We start from the raw sequence: 17,820 nt of genomic DNA, 5'->3' as shown, positions 1-17,820 counted from the left end.
GGAGAGAAGAATGGGTCCGTCAATACATTATATATATGGTTTGCTGTGATACAGTGATTCATGTCAAGGTTAATACAATTACTCATCATTGCACATTTTGGATTTACATGTCCGTCTGCGTTGGTATGTGGATGAAGCCGTGTTTTGAAACATTTGATTGAAAAATGCTTATAGGCAAAAAGCTACAGTTTTGTTACCACCTACGGTATAGCCTAAATGTATTTAAACTACTGTTTGACGACAGTGATTTATTCTTTATCTAGTGTTCTGATTCTGGGTACAGAACATGTGTGGGCACATCTTGATGTCTGCGTGACAAAAGAGTCACAGTGTTGACTCACGCTCTGTTTAGAGCTGGAGGTCAAAGCAGTGTCGTGTGTCTCTCTGCTTACTGCCGCATGAGATGGATCTATAAAAATATACTCAGCCAGCACCCACTTTCCCTGCTTCTTCTCTCTGAGAGAAGCAGTAGACAGCTGGTTGGTTGGTTAGCTGGTTGGTTAGCTGGTTGGTTAGCTGGTTGGTTTGGTGTGTGTTGTGTGTGTTGTGTGTGCTCCTTCATGTCCCTCTCTTTGAGGGCTCATAGACTCACCGAGCTGGCAGCGTGACCAGCCTTCTTGTTCTGTTTGTATTCTGGCGTCTCTGTTTGCATAAAATTTATTTGGTCTTTTATGTCCTCATACGCAGCCGTGTACTTTTTCTAAAATGAGAAAAGACAAATATAGATATGACGTGTTATGATTTGATGAACACATACTGTAATGTAAATTATGCCAATAACTATATGCTATACAATAGTGGGCTCTTACATTGCTGATGTTGTCCATAGCCACCCTGGCAACGGCCACATCAATGTAGGGCGTCTCGCACCAGTGGCCCTTGACGTTCTTGTTGTAGTCCTCATGATACTTGAGCTGCAAGAGAAAAGCAAGGAAAAGTCAGACATTGGGTCATTTAAAATAAGAAGAACTAAAGCTTTGCTTCTATAGATACTGAACTAAGATTGCAAAATCGAGGCATGACACAATCAAGAAATACTTCAAATATTATCTGTCAAAGTGTTGCCTTAAAAGTCATTCAAAACAGAATAATATGAACATTATAGATGGATGCTGGAATTGTAGAGGCCTCTGCAACTACAGGGGGAGTATAAAACATGTTGGGAGCGGTGGGGATTTCAAATAATCTCAGGCTATTGTCGTTGCTCCACGTCTGTCTGCCAGAATAGGGCTGCTGCCTTCCAATAATATCATGGAGCAGGTGGCAGTCATACCCCCTCTGTCTCCCAGGGACAAGGACAGCAGGGCTGGGGACTTCACACATGTCAGGCAGTGACTGACAGCACCCACTGGTCCACCCTGTCCTCTCCGTCAGGACTCGATAGCTGAGGGCTATGATAATGATTCTCTCAAATGTCTACATTACAACGTTGTCAAGGATGATGAGTGATTGCTTGATGCAATGACAGAGAAGCAATTGTCGATCAATCAGTGTGTGTGTGTATGTGTGTGTGTGTGTGTGTGTGTGTGTGTGTGTGTGTGTGTGTGTGTGTGTTTTTGTGTGTTTGTGTCACACCACTTACGTCACTGCGCTGTTCGAAATTTTTCTTGGCCAACTCCATATCATTAGGGACAGCCAGCGAGGTGTACTTTGCTGTGCGTTCAGCATGACCCTTCTTGTACAGGATCTGCAGCATAGGGGAGAAACAGAACAGAATGGTGAGAGGAACAGAAGAGACACAGAGATCCGGAAGAGAGACAGGAAAGTAAGGAGGACAGTGTGTTAGAAGATTCAAACCCAAATTAACACCAGCTTATCTGCTCTGAAGGCAGCAGCAATGATCGCTAGACACCCCAGGCCACGATGAGATGTATCTTTAATCAATAGTTGACCTTTGACACGGTCAACTATGCCACATGCCTGTTAGCTATGCCACTATGCCACATGCCTGTTAGCTACATGTGGTAATGTTCTGCTTGATGATATCTAATTGGATAAGCCAATAAATTGGATCAGCGGAAATCTGAAGTTCACTTCAATAAAAGAGCGACAGCAGTGACCATTTTAATTGCATCCTACATGTAGAAATAGTTGCTGAGAGGAAATGGTTCCATATGGAACATCTGAGTCAGCAGAAACCCAAAAGCTCAGGAAGCAAAAATAGAGTTTTTAAATGAAGGAGGTAAACAGTGTTTTCATGAAGTGTGATTGATGTAGGATGTTTTACTGCCAAGTAATGTGATGTGAGCAATGAATTGCACAAAGTGAACCACCACACTCGTGGACGTGGTTCAGCTGACTGACTGACGCAATCACTGCATTCTAGGAATAGTGTTGTTGAGAAGGATATTTATGACTTAAAACATTTACATCATGGAACAAACGGTTATAACAATCACTCAGTGTAAGAAATTAATGCTGTTCGAATATAACTTACAGTAACTATAAAACAGTACTATAAAACTGACCTAATAACACTGATATCAACTTGCTGTAATCACAAGTAAACGTGTAGTTAAGTGTAGAATAGAATACAACAGAATAGTTTTGATAGTTGCAGTACTCACATCACTGAGGACCTCCTGTGCCTTTGCCACCCTGCGCAGCTCAGGCGAGTCACTGTAAGGGTAGCACATGGTCTTGTCCTCATCCCAGGCCTCCGTGTACAGTTTCTGATCACACAGAAAAACAAAAAGAGAAGCTGCATCGGCTCAAATATAGAAAAGCAATCTATCTGTTTTGAGTAAGAATGAATTACTTAGATCAATCTAGATTAATGTGAATTGAGTAATCTACATATAAAATATTACTATAACCTCATACGACTCTGTCACGCCCTGGCTCTGGGGACTCGTGTATGTTGAGCCAGGGTGTTAGTTTCTTTGTGTAGTGTCTATGTTTCGTTTTCTATGTTCTGTTCTAGGTTATGTGTTTCTATGTTGGCCGGGGTGGTTCTCAATCAGAGGCAACGAGAATCAGCTGTTGCTTGTTGTCTCTGATTGGGAACCATACTTAGGCAGCCTTTTGTGCACTTGTTATTCGTGGGATCTTGTTCCGTGTTGGTTTGTATTGTATAACCGAGGACTTCACGTATCGTTTTGTTGTTTTGTGTATTTGAAAGTACTAAAATAAAAGTATGTACTCGTATCACGCTGCGCCTTGGTCCGCTCATTATGACGATCGTGACAAACTCAATAAATCAGCCTGGGACAAGTGTTGTAACAGCACCACTACAGTGAAGGCTGAGTATTGTTCAGTATGAAGTTACCTTGCTATAGTTTGCAGCGTTCTTCACAGCCAGGACAAGCTCAGGGGCATCAGGGGGCAGCAAGTACCTGTCCTTAGTCTCATCCCACTTCGCCCTGTACAGAACCTTGCTGATCAGCTCCGAGACATGCTTGACATGGGCGATCTCTCTGGCCTCCCCATCGTACAAACTGGTACACCTGACCTTATTGCCCTCCATCCGGTACTTCACCTGGTAGGGTCAATGAGTCAAGTGTCAATTTGACCAAAGTTTTATTTTTATATTATTATTAGTGACATTGCAACATTGACTGAGACTGTGATATATGATATCTATCAGAGAACTTGACAGAATAGAACAGAGGCCTCCATACCTCAGACAGCTGTTCCTGAGCCTTCTTGATCCTCACCATCTCAGGGGTGTCAGCCGAGATGGCATAGGGTTTCCCCTTAGCCTTGTCATAGGCATGACGGTACTTGTTCTGTTAGGGACACATCGGAACAATATAACATCATAATCAAACTCTGGTGAGCATGAACCAAAGGGGGGGGGTGAAAAAACCATTTGACCTGGGTTCTCTTCATTAGGCAATATACGGATGAATACTGACGGAAACAGAAAAGGGACTACCTGGACTTTTCAAAACATTTTGCTACGATGTACCCTAATGAACATGACCTGGTTGTAATGGGCTTGCTTACGTAGGAGAACAAGTCCAGCATCTTCTGGCTGTGGGCCAGGTAAGGAGTCATGAACTTGGAGGTGTCCACCTTAGCCTTCTTCCTGACGACTCTTCTCACAGGAACACCAGACTGGGGAACAGTGGTAAGGCTGTTAGTCATGTGACAAACTATGGCTGTTGGTCCTTTATGACAGGAAACCAGACCAGAGGTACACATCCACTTACAACAAAGAGGCTAGCGAGACAATACGGAGAAACCAGAAACAAGACGGAATCAATGCTCCTATAACAATGACAGAATTGTAATATTATACTAAGTGTAATATAAATAAACGGGTAAAAAAGTGAATTACATTTTGACTATCCTAAGTCTCTTACAAAAGGGACATGTATGTGAAAGCAACAATGACTTAGGCTAGTTCATGCTACTCTGCAACCAAGTTCACTTACCTGCAAGAATTCAATGCAATGGCTGATAAAAAAAAATATTACCTTAGGCTACTAATTGTGGTATTTGACTCTATCATCAAGGCATTACATGGAATGATTAGAAAACTATGTCATTCTACATGGAGGTAATGGGATGGGAGATAACATGGTATTGGCTAGGTTAAGGTCTAGTAGGGACAGAGGATAAGACTTATTATCAGGGCTACAGGAAAAGAAAGGGACTGAGGGAAAGGGACTGAACGAAGGAAAGGAAAGGGACTGAGGGAAAGGGACTCAACGAAGGAAAGGAAAGGGACTGAGGGAAAGGGAATGAACGAAGGAAAGGAAAGGGACTGAGGGAAAGGGAATGAATGAAGGAAATGAAAGGGACTGAGAGAAAGGGAATGAACGAAGGAAAGGAAAGGGACTGAGGGAAAGGGAATGAATGAAGGAAATGAAAGGGACTGAGGGAAAGGGAATGAACGAAGGAAATGAAAAGGAAAGGAGACTGAAGGGAAGGAAAGGAGAGACTGGCCATGAATGAGCCAGTGGACAAAAGCAGGGGTGAGTAAGACACAATTGACTGCATGCATCATTTAGCAACATCTGCCTATATGAGGGCTATTTCATCAATCACTCACTAGCCTTGTGGCTAACTGAGAACATTTTACATGAAGTCGTGATTTGTGAATTACCCAAACAATCGCCTTTTTGTTTGGGAACTCACTTTTGGAATGGCAAAAAAAATGTCTTCCTCGACTTGAGTAAATTGTGAATTGTTAAACAAGGTAGTTTGTTTAATAATCCACGGGGTCACACATATCGCTTTTTTAAACAGTATCCTTTCTAGAATTTCTCTCCTTCGTTAGGCCTACGTCTATGGAATAACCCCCATGACATGCAAGCACAACCGAAGCATCATGAGCTGCTTGTGCTGTTTATTTCACTGTTGTCTTCTACCTGTTGCTTTACCTCTGCTCCCACCTGAGTTGTGGTCTGGTGAGAGGTGGTCGAAGTCACCGTCTCCTCAAAATACTATAAATATAGGAACAACTCGCTGGTTTCAAAATCACCATTACAAGTAAAAGGAAGACATATCACAAATGTATTGGATTGAGTTTTCCCCCCAGCTCTGGTGCAATAATTCTCTGGTGCAATAATTGTTATACTGTAAACAACATTGATAAACAGTAATACTCATACTTATACTCACTTAATACTCATCTGCACTGTCACCACAATTATCTGGTTGTAGTAGCTAAGTCAAATATTCTGCAATTAGCATAATGATATAATAATTACATTCACTATAAAGTAATAAAAGGTTCCATATATCCCTGATCCCTCCAGTGACTTTGAAGGTGTCCTTTTGGATCCTGGAATATGCTGTGATTACTGAAGAGTGTAATGAAGCCTCTATTCCAGGGGGAAAGAGGAGTAGGAGCCTATAATAGCCCTGAATGACTGCCTGACTGACGGCTCTGTCTGCCTGAATGACTGCCTGACTGACCTGCCGGCTCTGTCTGCCTGACTGACTGCCTGACTGACGGCTCTGTCTGCCTGACTGACGGCTCTGTCTGCCTGACTGACTGCCTGCTGGTTGCCTGCCTACATCTGGCAGAGCCCTCTGACCAGACATGGGTTCAAATACATCTTACAATAATTTCAAATACTTTAGGTGGTCTTGACTGAGTGAGTTTGTCTGGGACAATGGAAACAATAGAATATTTGCAAAAAGGCAAACCCTGCCCACCTGTCACTCCAGGTTAAAGCAAACGCTAAAAGTATGTGAAAGATTCTAGTATTTGATCCCAGGTCTGACAGACAGAACCCTCTGTCCAACCATCCCTGGGAATATATACACCCTCACATGACCTCACTGGCTATTCTTGTTGGTTATGCCATTTACATGTACATTGTCCTTGTTGTAAATAGTCGCTATGAATCCAAATATCAACAAGACAGCTAAAACTGTTTTAATCCTTAGTGATTATTCTAATAAATCTCCTTGTTATTAGCTTAAATCGGAGCAACATACTCTACTAAACTAGAAACATTCTCACACATGTTCCCTGAATAGCCTGTGTCTAACTTGAACTAAGCCAAAATTATAACCAGTGAGTGACCTGAGAGTGAGACTACATTGTTCTCTAACTCAGGAAGGTACTCATTGCCATACCATTAATAGGGGACAGCCCATGAACACGTTTAACCCTACTGATGGAACGGTATAGAAAACCCTTGAACTAATGGTCAGAATCATCATCATTATCGTCACGACACAACATAGGTCTGCGATTCATATGCCAAACAGCCTATTGAACCACTGAGAGACCAGAGCTGGGGAAAAATCGCAAACACTTTAAACAACAGTTGTAAGAGGCTGTTTTCTGACTCTACAAGTCAGGAGGAGAATCATACAGGTACATGAACTACCCCCCACCCGCCTTGTTGTTCCCCAACAGGTTTTAGTAATGACAATAAACAATGGAGGACAGAGAACAGGTAGAATCTTCTAGTCAGGAGTTGGCAAAACATCACAAACAGATCTGGGATCAGGCTAAGATTCTGCTGCTACAGAGCTTAGATCTGCCTTCCTCCTCTAGCTAGCTGCAAGTTGCCTGTTGGTTTCTCTATACACGCATCAACCTCCTAAGCACATCCTATGAGTGATGTTAGCAGACCCTCGGCCGGGCTGCTGGAGCTTCCTCCGGGTGATTTACAGCAGGCAGCACTTCTCACTATGTCCACTGCTAAATGTGTATGTCCTGTGCTGTCCCGTCCTAAGAGTTTTAACAGCCACATCTCAGAGCTCAAAGTCAATATTTCCCTTACTGGGAGAAAAATATACTGTGAAATTGGAAGTTGAAATGATCTTAAACTTGATTAACATTAAGAGGGTAAAGTAGCATAACATAAAACGATGTACTATCTCGAGAAAGTACTTTTGTTCAAATCGTTAAATGCTGAATATTAAATACTTAGTACAGTATAATCCATATCAATAACCACTTAAAAAACTGTTGTCCTGAATGACTGTACAATCCACCCAGTTATTATCTGCAATGTAGAGTACTGTATATCCTATAACATGCACAGCTGTACGTTTCTCCCCAGCCTGTAGATCAGATGAAAGAAGCCATCTTACTATTAAGATCAAAGTAATCTCTTTAAAAATGTCCTCCAAAGTGTAGATGAAAGTAGTAGTGAAATCAGAGTGTTTCGATTTTGAGGATATTCTTTTTTTTCTGCATTACAAAGGATTTACATTTTTGCATTAAAGATAGATAAATCTCTTTGAAAAAGTTGATATGTTATATGGGAACCAAACAATAACTTTCCAAATACTGTAGTTAGAGGTTTTGACCCATTTTTCTAAATGTTTTGAATATTTAACAATAACAAATCAGAAGTTCCTTCCACATCCTCAATTAGGAAGAAATTATTCGGATTCCCCTATAAGTTATCAACAACATAAAGTTTAGACAAATAAACACACTGTCTGTTGTGTAATAACTAGGCCTATTACATCAGCTCCTATAGTTGTCAGTAGTATAAGGTGGTTGGTCAGGTAAAGTGTACTTATACTACTTCTATCGACTATCAAGTTAAAGGAGTTTTCCCATTTTGAACTTTGCACTGATTAAGTGCGATGGTCATTGTAAACAAAAGGGTGTGATTTCTTTTTATGTTCATAACTGGGCTTTAAAATGTCAAAGAAAAGAGGAAAGTGGCAGGGGTTTTGATTTGAATGGCTGGTCCCTGGTCTGATTTACAGTTCTCTGGGCTGTACAGGGCTGGCCAGGGCCATGTCTATAGCTAGCATATAGGAAGATGGGTGTTCTTCGGAAACAGAATCTAACCCTGCTCACAGCTCAGAGACAACTGGACTCCTGAACTGCTGACTGGGGTGGTATCAAAACTAAGTTGCCTATTCATAGGGACTGAGTAAAGCTAGCTAGTTAACCTGCAGACCTACCAGTACCAGGGCCAGGGAAGCCCACTGGGGCCGTAGAACTCAGACCTAAGAACATTGGTAGTGGGTTTGGAATGGGTTTGGGGTTCCAATTCCATTTCAATTCAGTCAATTCAGGAAGTAAACTGAAATTCTGACTCCTATTCCAATTTTCCTTGAATTGACCCCAAAACCAGTTTGGAGGGCCCACAAGGCCTAACCGATTGGAATGTGTGTAAATTATTCAACTGTCAAAACCAGCAATAGTCTGAGTACCTAAGACAACGATGGTGTGTTGTGTTGATCTCGCAATATAATATTTACTTACCTCTTCCTCAAAAATCTCCTCTTCCTCCTCAAACTCCTCCTCAATTTCTTCATTCTCATCCATGATGATGCAGTTTTAGGGGTTTCTACCTAAAACACATAACATCCTCAGGCATTTAATTTCTCAATGATGCACCTCCCAGTAAAATATGGTTGAAACTTTACAAGCACAATTGACAATCATCTAGTAGCCATAATTGGGACATAACAGTCAACATCAACGTAAACTCTGTGTTATAATACATTTCCTCTTTATAAGCAAAAAGCAGTACTAGTGCCCTCCATAGAGCAATGTGTCTTTACCAGAGGCTGAAGGCCAACATTAACAGAGATATTTTAAGAACCTGCCTTGCAGTCTCTGGTGAACCCAAACCACCAAAGTCAAAGGCAGGATGTGGACAAAACCTTCTAACAAAGTCGTTCACACATAAAGTATGTAACATGCACACACAATGATGGTGAAATGCCAAACAGTCCAACATGTCGTACCCGAGAAAGATTCCTGTAGTATTTCCAGCAACCTTACAGTAAAGGAAGCTGCTGACTTGCCGTTCACTAGGGTCCAAAACTGATATTCCACTTTGTGTTTTGCCCTAAAGCCTAGACAAGTAAAAAAATAAGTGACAGAATTATCAGTCACTCTCACTGTGATAAACTCCAATTCCACACTAGATAAGATAAATCTCAGGTACAGCTAAAAGGTGTGATCACGGGCCAAGTTGTGCTGGAATGCCTTTTGCAGGCCGGTAGGCTTTGATGAGAGTTTGACACCTAAAACCCCCCTAGAGCAGTCTTTCGTCTCCTGGCTGAAGGGTTGGGACAGCTGGCCGCATAGCACTCCAACTATTTGTCATGTAAGTTAATACCACGGCTTGATTGGCGGGCTTTGTTTAGCTAACAGAGCTCCAATGCCTTCTGAGGCCGCAGGTTAAATTTAGGACAGCTGTACTAACTACCTTTTTTTAGCACTCCATTCACAAAAGTACTTTATCCACCAAAATTGACTTGAAAACAGAAGCAGAAGAGGTTGGGGAAAATGCAACAAACTCGTGGTGTGTTTTCAAAGGTGTCCCATTGGCGGCCTGTTGGTCTCTGGAGGTCCACTGCTCTGAGACTCCTTTAACGAGGACACAGCCCGTTAACTGGGATTATTCCTTCATTAACTATCCCTAAGCAATCCAAAGGCAGCAGAAGACAAAACTGTACAGAAGACAAAAAAGTCCCAAACGAAAGCAATGCTGGAGCGGTAAGATGAAAGGAAGGAATATGTTCAGTTTATTGTTTCTTTTAGCTTACCAGTTTACTTTAGAGTTTAATCGTTTCCCAAGCCGCCAAAGAGCCTCCCCAACTTCCCTCCACAGAAACGATGGGCGACAGCTCACAGCTGCAGCGGCACCGTGGTTATCATGAGGTCCAAACAGCCAATCAGAGGCTGGCGCTCTCATGTTTCAAAATCTAAATATACCTAAGTGATCCCTTCAGAAAATAGCACCTGTTCAGTAAATTTATCTGAGTGCAATATACACTAAGTATACCAAACATTTAAAAAACCTTCCTGATATTGAGTTGCACCCCCCCCCTTCTTTGCCCTCAGAACAGCCTTAATTCATCGGCGCATGGACTCTACAAGGTGTCGAAAGCATTCCACAGGGATACTGGCCCATGTTGACTCCAATGCTTCCCACAGTTGTGACAAGTTGGATGGATGTCCTTCGGGTGGTGGACCATTCTTGATACACATGGGAAACTGTTGAGTGTGAAAAACCCAGCAGCGTTGCAGTTCTTGACAAAAAACAGTGCGCCTGGCACCTACTACCATATCCTGTTCAAAGGCAGTTACATTTTTTGTCTTGCCCATTCACCCTCTGAATGGCACACATACACAATCCATGTGGTCCCATGTGGCTCAGTTGGTAGAGCTTGCAAAGCCAGGGTTGTGGATACGATTCTCACGGGGGACCATAACGAACTGTATGCACTCACTGCTGGATAAGAATGTCTGCAACATGACGAAAACGTAAAATGCCTCAATTGTCTCAAGGCTTAAAAATCCTTCTTTAACCTCTCTCCTCCCCTTCATCTACACTGATTCATGTGGATTTAGCAAGTGACATCAAAATGGGATCATAGCATTCAACAAAGCAGCAAGGATTGTTTTAAGGTGGAGATGTGATTCTTCAGTTGTAGTCATGCACAATGCTCTTGGGTGGTCATCAATCAACAAGATAATTGAAAAAAAACATGCTTATTTTATTTCACAATGTATACCATTTAAAACGGCCAAACTCCATTCACAACAGTATTGTTGGTAAGAGACAGACATTCAGTCAATCTAGGAATAGATTGTCCACCATCTATGTGTTATCCCGGCAGAAAAGTAAAACAGGCAAAATAACATTTCGATTTAGAGCAATAAAGAAATTGAATAGTTTATCTGAGCAAACCAGTCACCTTTCATTATATAAATTCAAACAATACTTTAGAACCATTTAAATATAATAAATTGGAAGGTTGTGCAGGACAATGGTAGATGAAGGAACCAATCTATCTTTTCAGACTGTTAGAGTATTTATCTGGTCAATATGGCTGTTGTTTGTAACAGTGTGTTATATGTGAAAATGTGATTGTATTATAAATTGTATTTGAATGTTTAAGGACTCTTGGAAGATTAGTCCAAATGAGGACTAAAAGAGATCCTAATAAAAATCTAATCAAATCAAAGCTGGTCAGTGTATGTCATAGAAAGAGCAGGAAGGGGTAGGAAGGGGCAGAGAGGGGAAAGAAAACAAGAGAAAACCCAACTACCTGCGATGGGAGGTGATCACGAATGTTGACTGGTTTGGGGGTGATGTCAGTGTGTTGCCGGGGATTCCTTGAGTGGACATGGGCTCTGAGTCTGGGGTTGTATGTATCAAGCATCTCAGAGCAGGAGTGCTGACCTAGAATCCGTTTTGCCTCTTTGATCATAATGAATAGGATTACATGGACAGGAGGGAGCTGCTCCTAGATTAGCACCCTGAGATGCTTGATACCGCCTCTGGAGAGACTGGTACTGTAGTTCAGGTGGGGGTACTGACTGTACTGACTGACTATGCAGGAGACTCTCTGATCGAAGTCCTGTGTGGTGTCTGGAGCAGGGTCAAAGCCATTATGGGCCACTGGATTTGAAGGAAAGGGAATCAAACCATTGACCTGCTGTCCCACCACCATTAATAAATAAATATGCACCATAAATAAATAAATAGCAACTCAGTATGATACTGAGCTCCCGATGTGACTGTATGCTGCAGAAGATGTATTACAAGTTACTCATGCCATACTTCTAGATTGAGCTCAGCCAGTGAATTAAAGGTTAGATCAGGCACCAGTCAAGCTGCTATGACATTACCCTGTTATGGTTTGTAGTGTCAAACCATCTCCATTTTCCCAGCAGTTTCCCTCCCTTCAAGTTGTGTCTCTGAAGTCTTGCATGTCTCCCTCTCCTGGTCTCTCTCTCCTAGTCTCTCCCCTCCTTTCATTCATCTGCACTGATCTGAAAACACAGGACAGGTGAAAGCAATATGGTGGATGCCTATTAGGTACAGTGGGGGAAAAAAGTATTTAGTCAGCCACCAATTGTGCAAGTTCTCCCACTTAAAAAGATGAGAGAGGCCTGTAATTTTCATCATAGGTACACGTCAACTATGACAGACAAATTGAGGAAAAAAAATCCAGAAAATCACATTGTAGGATTTTTTATGAATTTATTTGCAAATTATGGTGGAAAATAAGTATTTGGTCACCTACAAACAAGCAAGATTTCTGGCTCTCACAGACCTGTAACTTCTTCTTTAAGAGGCTCCTCTGTCCTCCACTCGTTATCTGTATTAATGGCACCTGTTTGAACTTGTTATCAGTATAAAAGACACCTGTCCACAACCTCAAACAGTCACACTCCAAACTCCACTATGGCCAAGACCAAAGAGCTGTCAAAGGACACCAGAAACAAAATTGTAGACCTGCACCAGGCTGGGAAGACTGAATCTGCAATAGGTAAGCAGCTTGGTTTTAAGAAATCAACTGTGGGAGCAATTATTAGGAAATGGAAGACATACAAGACCACTGATAATCTCCCTCGATCTGGGGCTCCACGCAAGATCTCACCCCGTGGTGTCAAAATGATCACAAGAACGGTGAGCAAAAATCCCAGTACCACACAGGGGGACCTAGTGAATGACCTGCAGAGAGCTGGGACCAAAGTAACAAAGCCTACCATCAGTGACACACTACGCCGCCAGGGACTCAAATCCTGCAGTGCCAGACGTGTCCCCCTGCTTAAGCCAGTACATGTCCAGGCCCGTCTGAAGTTTGCTAGAGTGCATTTGGATGATCCAGAAGAGGATTGGGAGAATATCATATGGTCAGATGAAACCAAAATAGAACTTTTTGGTAAAACTCAACTCGTCGTGTTTGGAGGACAAAGAATGCTGAGTTGCATCCAAAGAACACCATACCTACAGTGAAGCATGGGTGTGGAAACATCATGCTTTGGGGCTGTTTTTAATTTGCAAATAAATTCATTAAAAATCCTACAATGTGATTTTCTGGAGAAAAAAAATCAGATTCAGTCTTCCCAGCCTGGTGCAGGTCTACAATTTTGTTTCTGGTGTCCTTTGACAGCTCTTTGGTCTTGGCCATAGTGGAGTTTGGAGTGTGACTGTTTGAGGTTGTGGACAGGTGTCTTTTATACTGATAACAAGTTCAAACAGGTGCCATTAATACAGGTAACGAGTGGAGGACAGAGGAGCCTCTTAAAGAAGAAGTTACAGGTCTGTGAGAGCCAGAAATCTTGCTTGTTTGTAGGTGACCAAATACTTATTTTCCACCATAATTTGCAAATAAATTCATTAAAAATCCTGCAATGTGATTTTCTGGATTTTCTTTCCTCAATTTGTCTGTCATAGTTGACGTGTACCTATGATGAAAATTACAGGCCTCTCTCATCTTTTTAAGTGGGAGAACTTGCACATTGGTGGCTGACTAAATACTTTTTTTCCCCACTGTATCTGGTTTCACTTGTACAGTCCAAGACACTTTATAATAATTTGGTGGGTACATATATTTTTGTCCTGTTTCACACATGTACAAGTGTGTATTATATACGTGTGAAATGGAAATGTGTTTTTTTGCATATCCCAACTCCCCCTGAGAGTTATGGCCAGGGTCAGACATGATCAACAGCAACCCTGTAGCAGTTAGGGTTAAGTGCCTTGCACAAGGGCACATTGACAGATTTTGCACCTTATCGGTGCGGGGAGTTGACCTTTTGGTTACTGGCCCAACGCTCTAACCTTATGTAATACTTCTATAAATAAGGTATTTCTGTTTTTATTATGGGGTATTGTGTGTAGATTGGTGAGGATTTTTATTTATTTAATCCATTTTAGAATAAGGCTGTAAAGTAACAAAATGTGGAAAAAGTGAAGGGGTCTGAATACTTTCCAAATGTACTGTACATAAGGTAACACTTTACATCAAGTTCTACAGCACCCGGTGTCACAGGAAGGCCAAGAAGATCATCATCAAGGACCTCAACCGCCCGAGCCACGGCCTGTTCACCCCGATACCATCTAGAAGGCGGAGACAGTACAGGTGCATCAAAGCTGGGACTGCTGTACACACATGTTCTATTCATATACTGTCCATACTATCTATACATACAGTATATGTACAAAATATCACTGGTTTTGTACACCTGATTATGATTATGTACACCTGAGGCAATGGACATTCAGGAGAATGGACATTTACAGAATGTTCAGATAGAAATGTATTGTGTAGATCAAATATGACTGTCAGATAGATTTAAATAGTATAGGAGATTGTGTTCTATTCATTCTATTTCTATCTTCAACATGCAGTTCCAGATACAACCCTGCCATTAGTTGAAGGCAGCCAATCTAATAGTTATTGAAAAGAAATCACTTCATGAGATCTGTATTCAAATATTTTTTTAAGCAGTTGCTTTCTCAGATCTGTATTCAAATAGTTTTAAAAAAAGTAATTACTTCCTGAGATCTGAATTCAAATGGTTTAAAAAAAGTTATCATTTTGGGGGATTTATATTCAAATAGCTGTAGTCACCTCCAAAGTAACTACCCCCAAAATAGTAACTTTACACAAAGCATAGTTAAAACTATAATTATCCCAGGTGTGGTATCCTAGTTAAACCAACCACTGGTGTGCGTGGCAATAGAGCTCTATTTTCATGTCATCTGACCATAGAAACGGTTTCAATCCAAGTGCCAATGCCATTTATCAAACTCCAGGCAGTGCTATGGTCAGATTACATAAAAATAGGGCTTTTTGGCCACACAAAAAACGGAAGCATAAGCAGAAGCGTACCTCACACTTGCTGTAAAATATGGTGGTGCATCTTTGATGTTATGGGGCTATTTTGCTTCCACTGGTCCTGGGGCCCTTGTTAAGGTCAATGGCATCATGAACTTTACCAAGAACCAGGACACTTCAGCCAAAAACCTGGTTGCCTCGGCCAGGAGGCTGAAATTTGGCCGCAAGTGGATCTTCCAGCAAGACAATAACCCCAAGCACACAACAAAATCCACAAAGAAATGGTTAATTGACCACTAAATCAAGTCTACGGACTTGAACCCCATAGAAAACCTGTGGTTTGAATTGAAGAAGGCAGATGAAGGATATCAAGGATTTGGAAAGAGTCTGTATGGAGGATTGGTCTAAGATCTCTCCCAACGTGTTCTCCAATCTCAAAAAACATTTTAGAGAAAGGCTCAGTGTCGTTATCCTCGGTAGAGTGCTGGAGTACTGAAAACAGGGGTGCCAATATTTTATTTATTTATTACTTGTTAAACAAAATCTCTTTCTCTGAGCAATTGTATTAGTATAAAATAATAACATTTCCAAATGTTTTTGAGCAGACAATATAGCTCAGTATTTGTATTATATATTTTATAGTCTTTTTTGCTCATCTTTATCATGGGTGCCAATAATTATGGACCTCAATGTAAATTAAAAATACAACAGTGGACTATTTTCAGCTACAGTGGAAGTACATGTTCAGTGGGGGGAGGGGTGATGTTACAGCTTTCCCTGAGAAAATACAAAATATCCCTTTACCCAAGTTGGTATGGGCGACTATATAAGTTCATAGAAAAAGTGTTGTACATGTATTATTACCTCAGTAGCATACATCTAACTTTCTGTTACCCCTCTTTTCATCCTATGGCTCTGCCTGCGACTCTGGCTGAGGTATGTGACATCCCCCACAGGAGAAGGGAGTCACAGGGCTTTGATTAACAGGCACAGCTGAGTTTCTTTTCACCTCACACCACATCTCTCGCTCTCTCTCTCGTCCGAAAGCAGTAGTCTCAGCACTCTGGTCTGTGATACACTGGATCAATGATGTCTAGCCCTCGTTAGCAACATCGCTGCAGTTTGTCAAGTCTATGAAAACAGAACGACAGATAAATTGGCCTTCATGGAGAAATAGGGCTAATATGGAGGCACGTCTTAATTGAGAAAGCTCAATACCTCAACATGTTGAATCTGTCTATAATGTTGTAATTTATCTGCATTGGGGACAGACTAAGTCAGTGCACACAGCCAGTGTTTCAGTGAAGTAGGAAAGTGTTTACAGTATCTTCACTATGGGCCAAGGTTAAATGTATATTGAAAAAACAACCCAGCTCTTTAACTCTTTATGGTTTGTGAATGTATGAGGGTTGGGGATAGAATATAATGGTTTATTTTGCTGTTTTGTTTGGGGATTTGGAGGGGGCTATAGATATGATTCTAGCAGACAGTAGCGAGGTGACAACTACCCAGGAGGGACACCAGGGGAGAAGCCAAATGATGCCGCTTAGTCACTGGAAAAAATTACGTGGTGGACATAGAGGACAGTAGCAGCTGCACATTGATAGCTTCAGCATTATGCCAATGGTACTGCGCTCTCAATAATCCAACCGCTAACTCCTTGGAAAACAATTGTCCCCATCAACACTGAGGTAAGAGGATAGATGTGGCGATGGTGGTGTCATAGGTCATCATGGCATGACTGTGCAAAGGATCCTGGGTTGTTTACCAATACCATCCCACTTGAGTCTGGACACCCTGATCACAGCCCAGACAGTCTGTATGTTCTAATGGGTAAGGGTAACTGACATTTAGGAGTCATGTAGCCCATAAAGTTTGAACTATGACTATGGTTTGAATGCTTTCTGACTGAGGTCTTGTTTTTATACTGCATGCTGAGTACTGCAAGTGATGATGGCATGTTTTTATTTTGCTATCTTTATAATGTATGTGGGGTGAACATGTGTGCATTTTTCATTTATCCTTAATTTATTCAAATTTTTCTCATTGAGATAAAAAACTATTTTGCAGCATGTGACACTTGAGCATCACACATGAGAACACCATTGCTGGGATTTGGTACTCACCTTTCAGATCACATCATTCTTATGTTTATGGTGTTTGACACACTCACAACCAATGACAGACATCCTTGTTGAAGACAGGCCATCTCCTCCACTCTGGACAGGTGACCAATGGAATAGTGTTATACTACTGACTCATCCAAGGCAACCATGGAGGCAACAGACGTTACTTATACTCGTAGGTTATTTGCTTACTGTCATTATTATTTGCTTACTATTAGTCATTTTATTCACATCTGATGACTAATGACTGACAAACATATGTCAGTTCTGAAATAAATAAATCTGTCCGGCTATACCAACTAAAACTGTAATCTCATTGTAAAACTGAAAGTGTGTAAATAAAGGGTAATAAAGTACTTAGGCTCCTGTACACCCATACTACGGTACGCAAATATCTATAGAAATATTGAAATCTGAACCATTACGAAAGGACATAACCTGGACCAGTACTTAGGTCCACCTCACCATGTACAACAGCACTATGGGGGTGCTGGAGATGCTCATCTCAACCCTGCCTGACTGACTGACTGCTCACCCTTTCTGTGTGAAACTAGGCAAGTGATTTCCCAAGCTTGGGATAATAAAGGATACTTGACTTTGGTCTACTCTCTCCTCACTCTGTCTCTGGCTGTCCCACAGACTTCTACATGGGCTGTCTGGTGTCACTCCCTCACTGCTCCCGCCTGTCCGTCAGTCAGTCAGCGGCCACTCTGAAAGAATGTTG

The 17,820-nt window shown here is 41.5% G+C and overlaps 1 protein-coding gene across 1 annotated transcript in view; it reads right to left on the bottom strand.

Annotated features, from left to right (window-relative positions):
* neb (nebulin) overlaps positions 1–10,008 on the bottom strand; it is an 86,040-nt gene extending 76,032 nt beyond the window's left edge. Inside the window, exons 1-10 of the mRNA XM_041844760.2 lie at positions 9,937–10,008; positions 9,130–9,240; positions 8,642–8,730; positions 3,949–4,059; positions 3,621–3,728; positions 3,269–3,478; positions 2,568–2,672; positions 1,583–1,687; positions 810–914; positions 593–700 (exon numbers count right to left, since the gene is read on the bottom strand). Of these exons, the coding sequence (XP_041700694.2) occupies positions 593–700; positions 810–914; positions 1,583–1,687; positions 2,568–2,672; positions 3,269–3,478; positions 3,621–3,728; positions 3,949–4,059; positions 8,642–8,704 (915 nt within the window). The 5' untranslated portion in view covers positions 8,705–8,730; positions 9,130–9,240; positions 9,937–10,008. The remainder of the gene's footprint in view (positions 1–592; positions 701–809; positions 915–1,582; positions 1,688–2,567; positions 2,673–3,268; positions 3,479–3,620; positions 3,729–3,948; positions 4,060–8,641; positions 8,731–9,129; positions 9,241–9,936) is intronic.
* Positions 10,009–17,820: the final 7,812 nt, after the last annotated feature.

This window comes from Coregonus clupeaformis, chromosome 23 (assembly GCF_020615455.1).
Source record: "Coregonus clupeaformis isolate EN_2021a chromosome 23, ASM2061545v1, whole genome shotgun sequence".
Lineage (NCBI taxonomy): Eukaryota > Metazoa > Chordata > Actinopteri > Salmoniformes > Salmonidae > Coregonus > Coregonus clupeaformis.
This window is presented reverse-complemented; position numbering and strand designations above follow the sequence as displayed.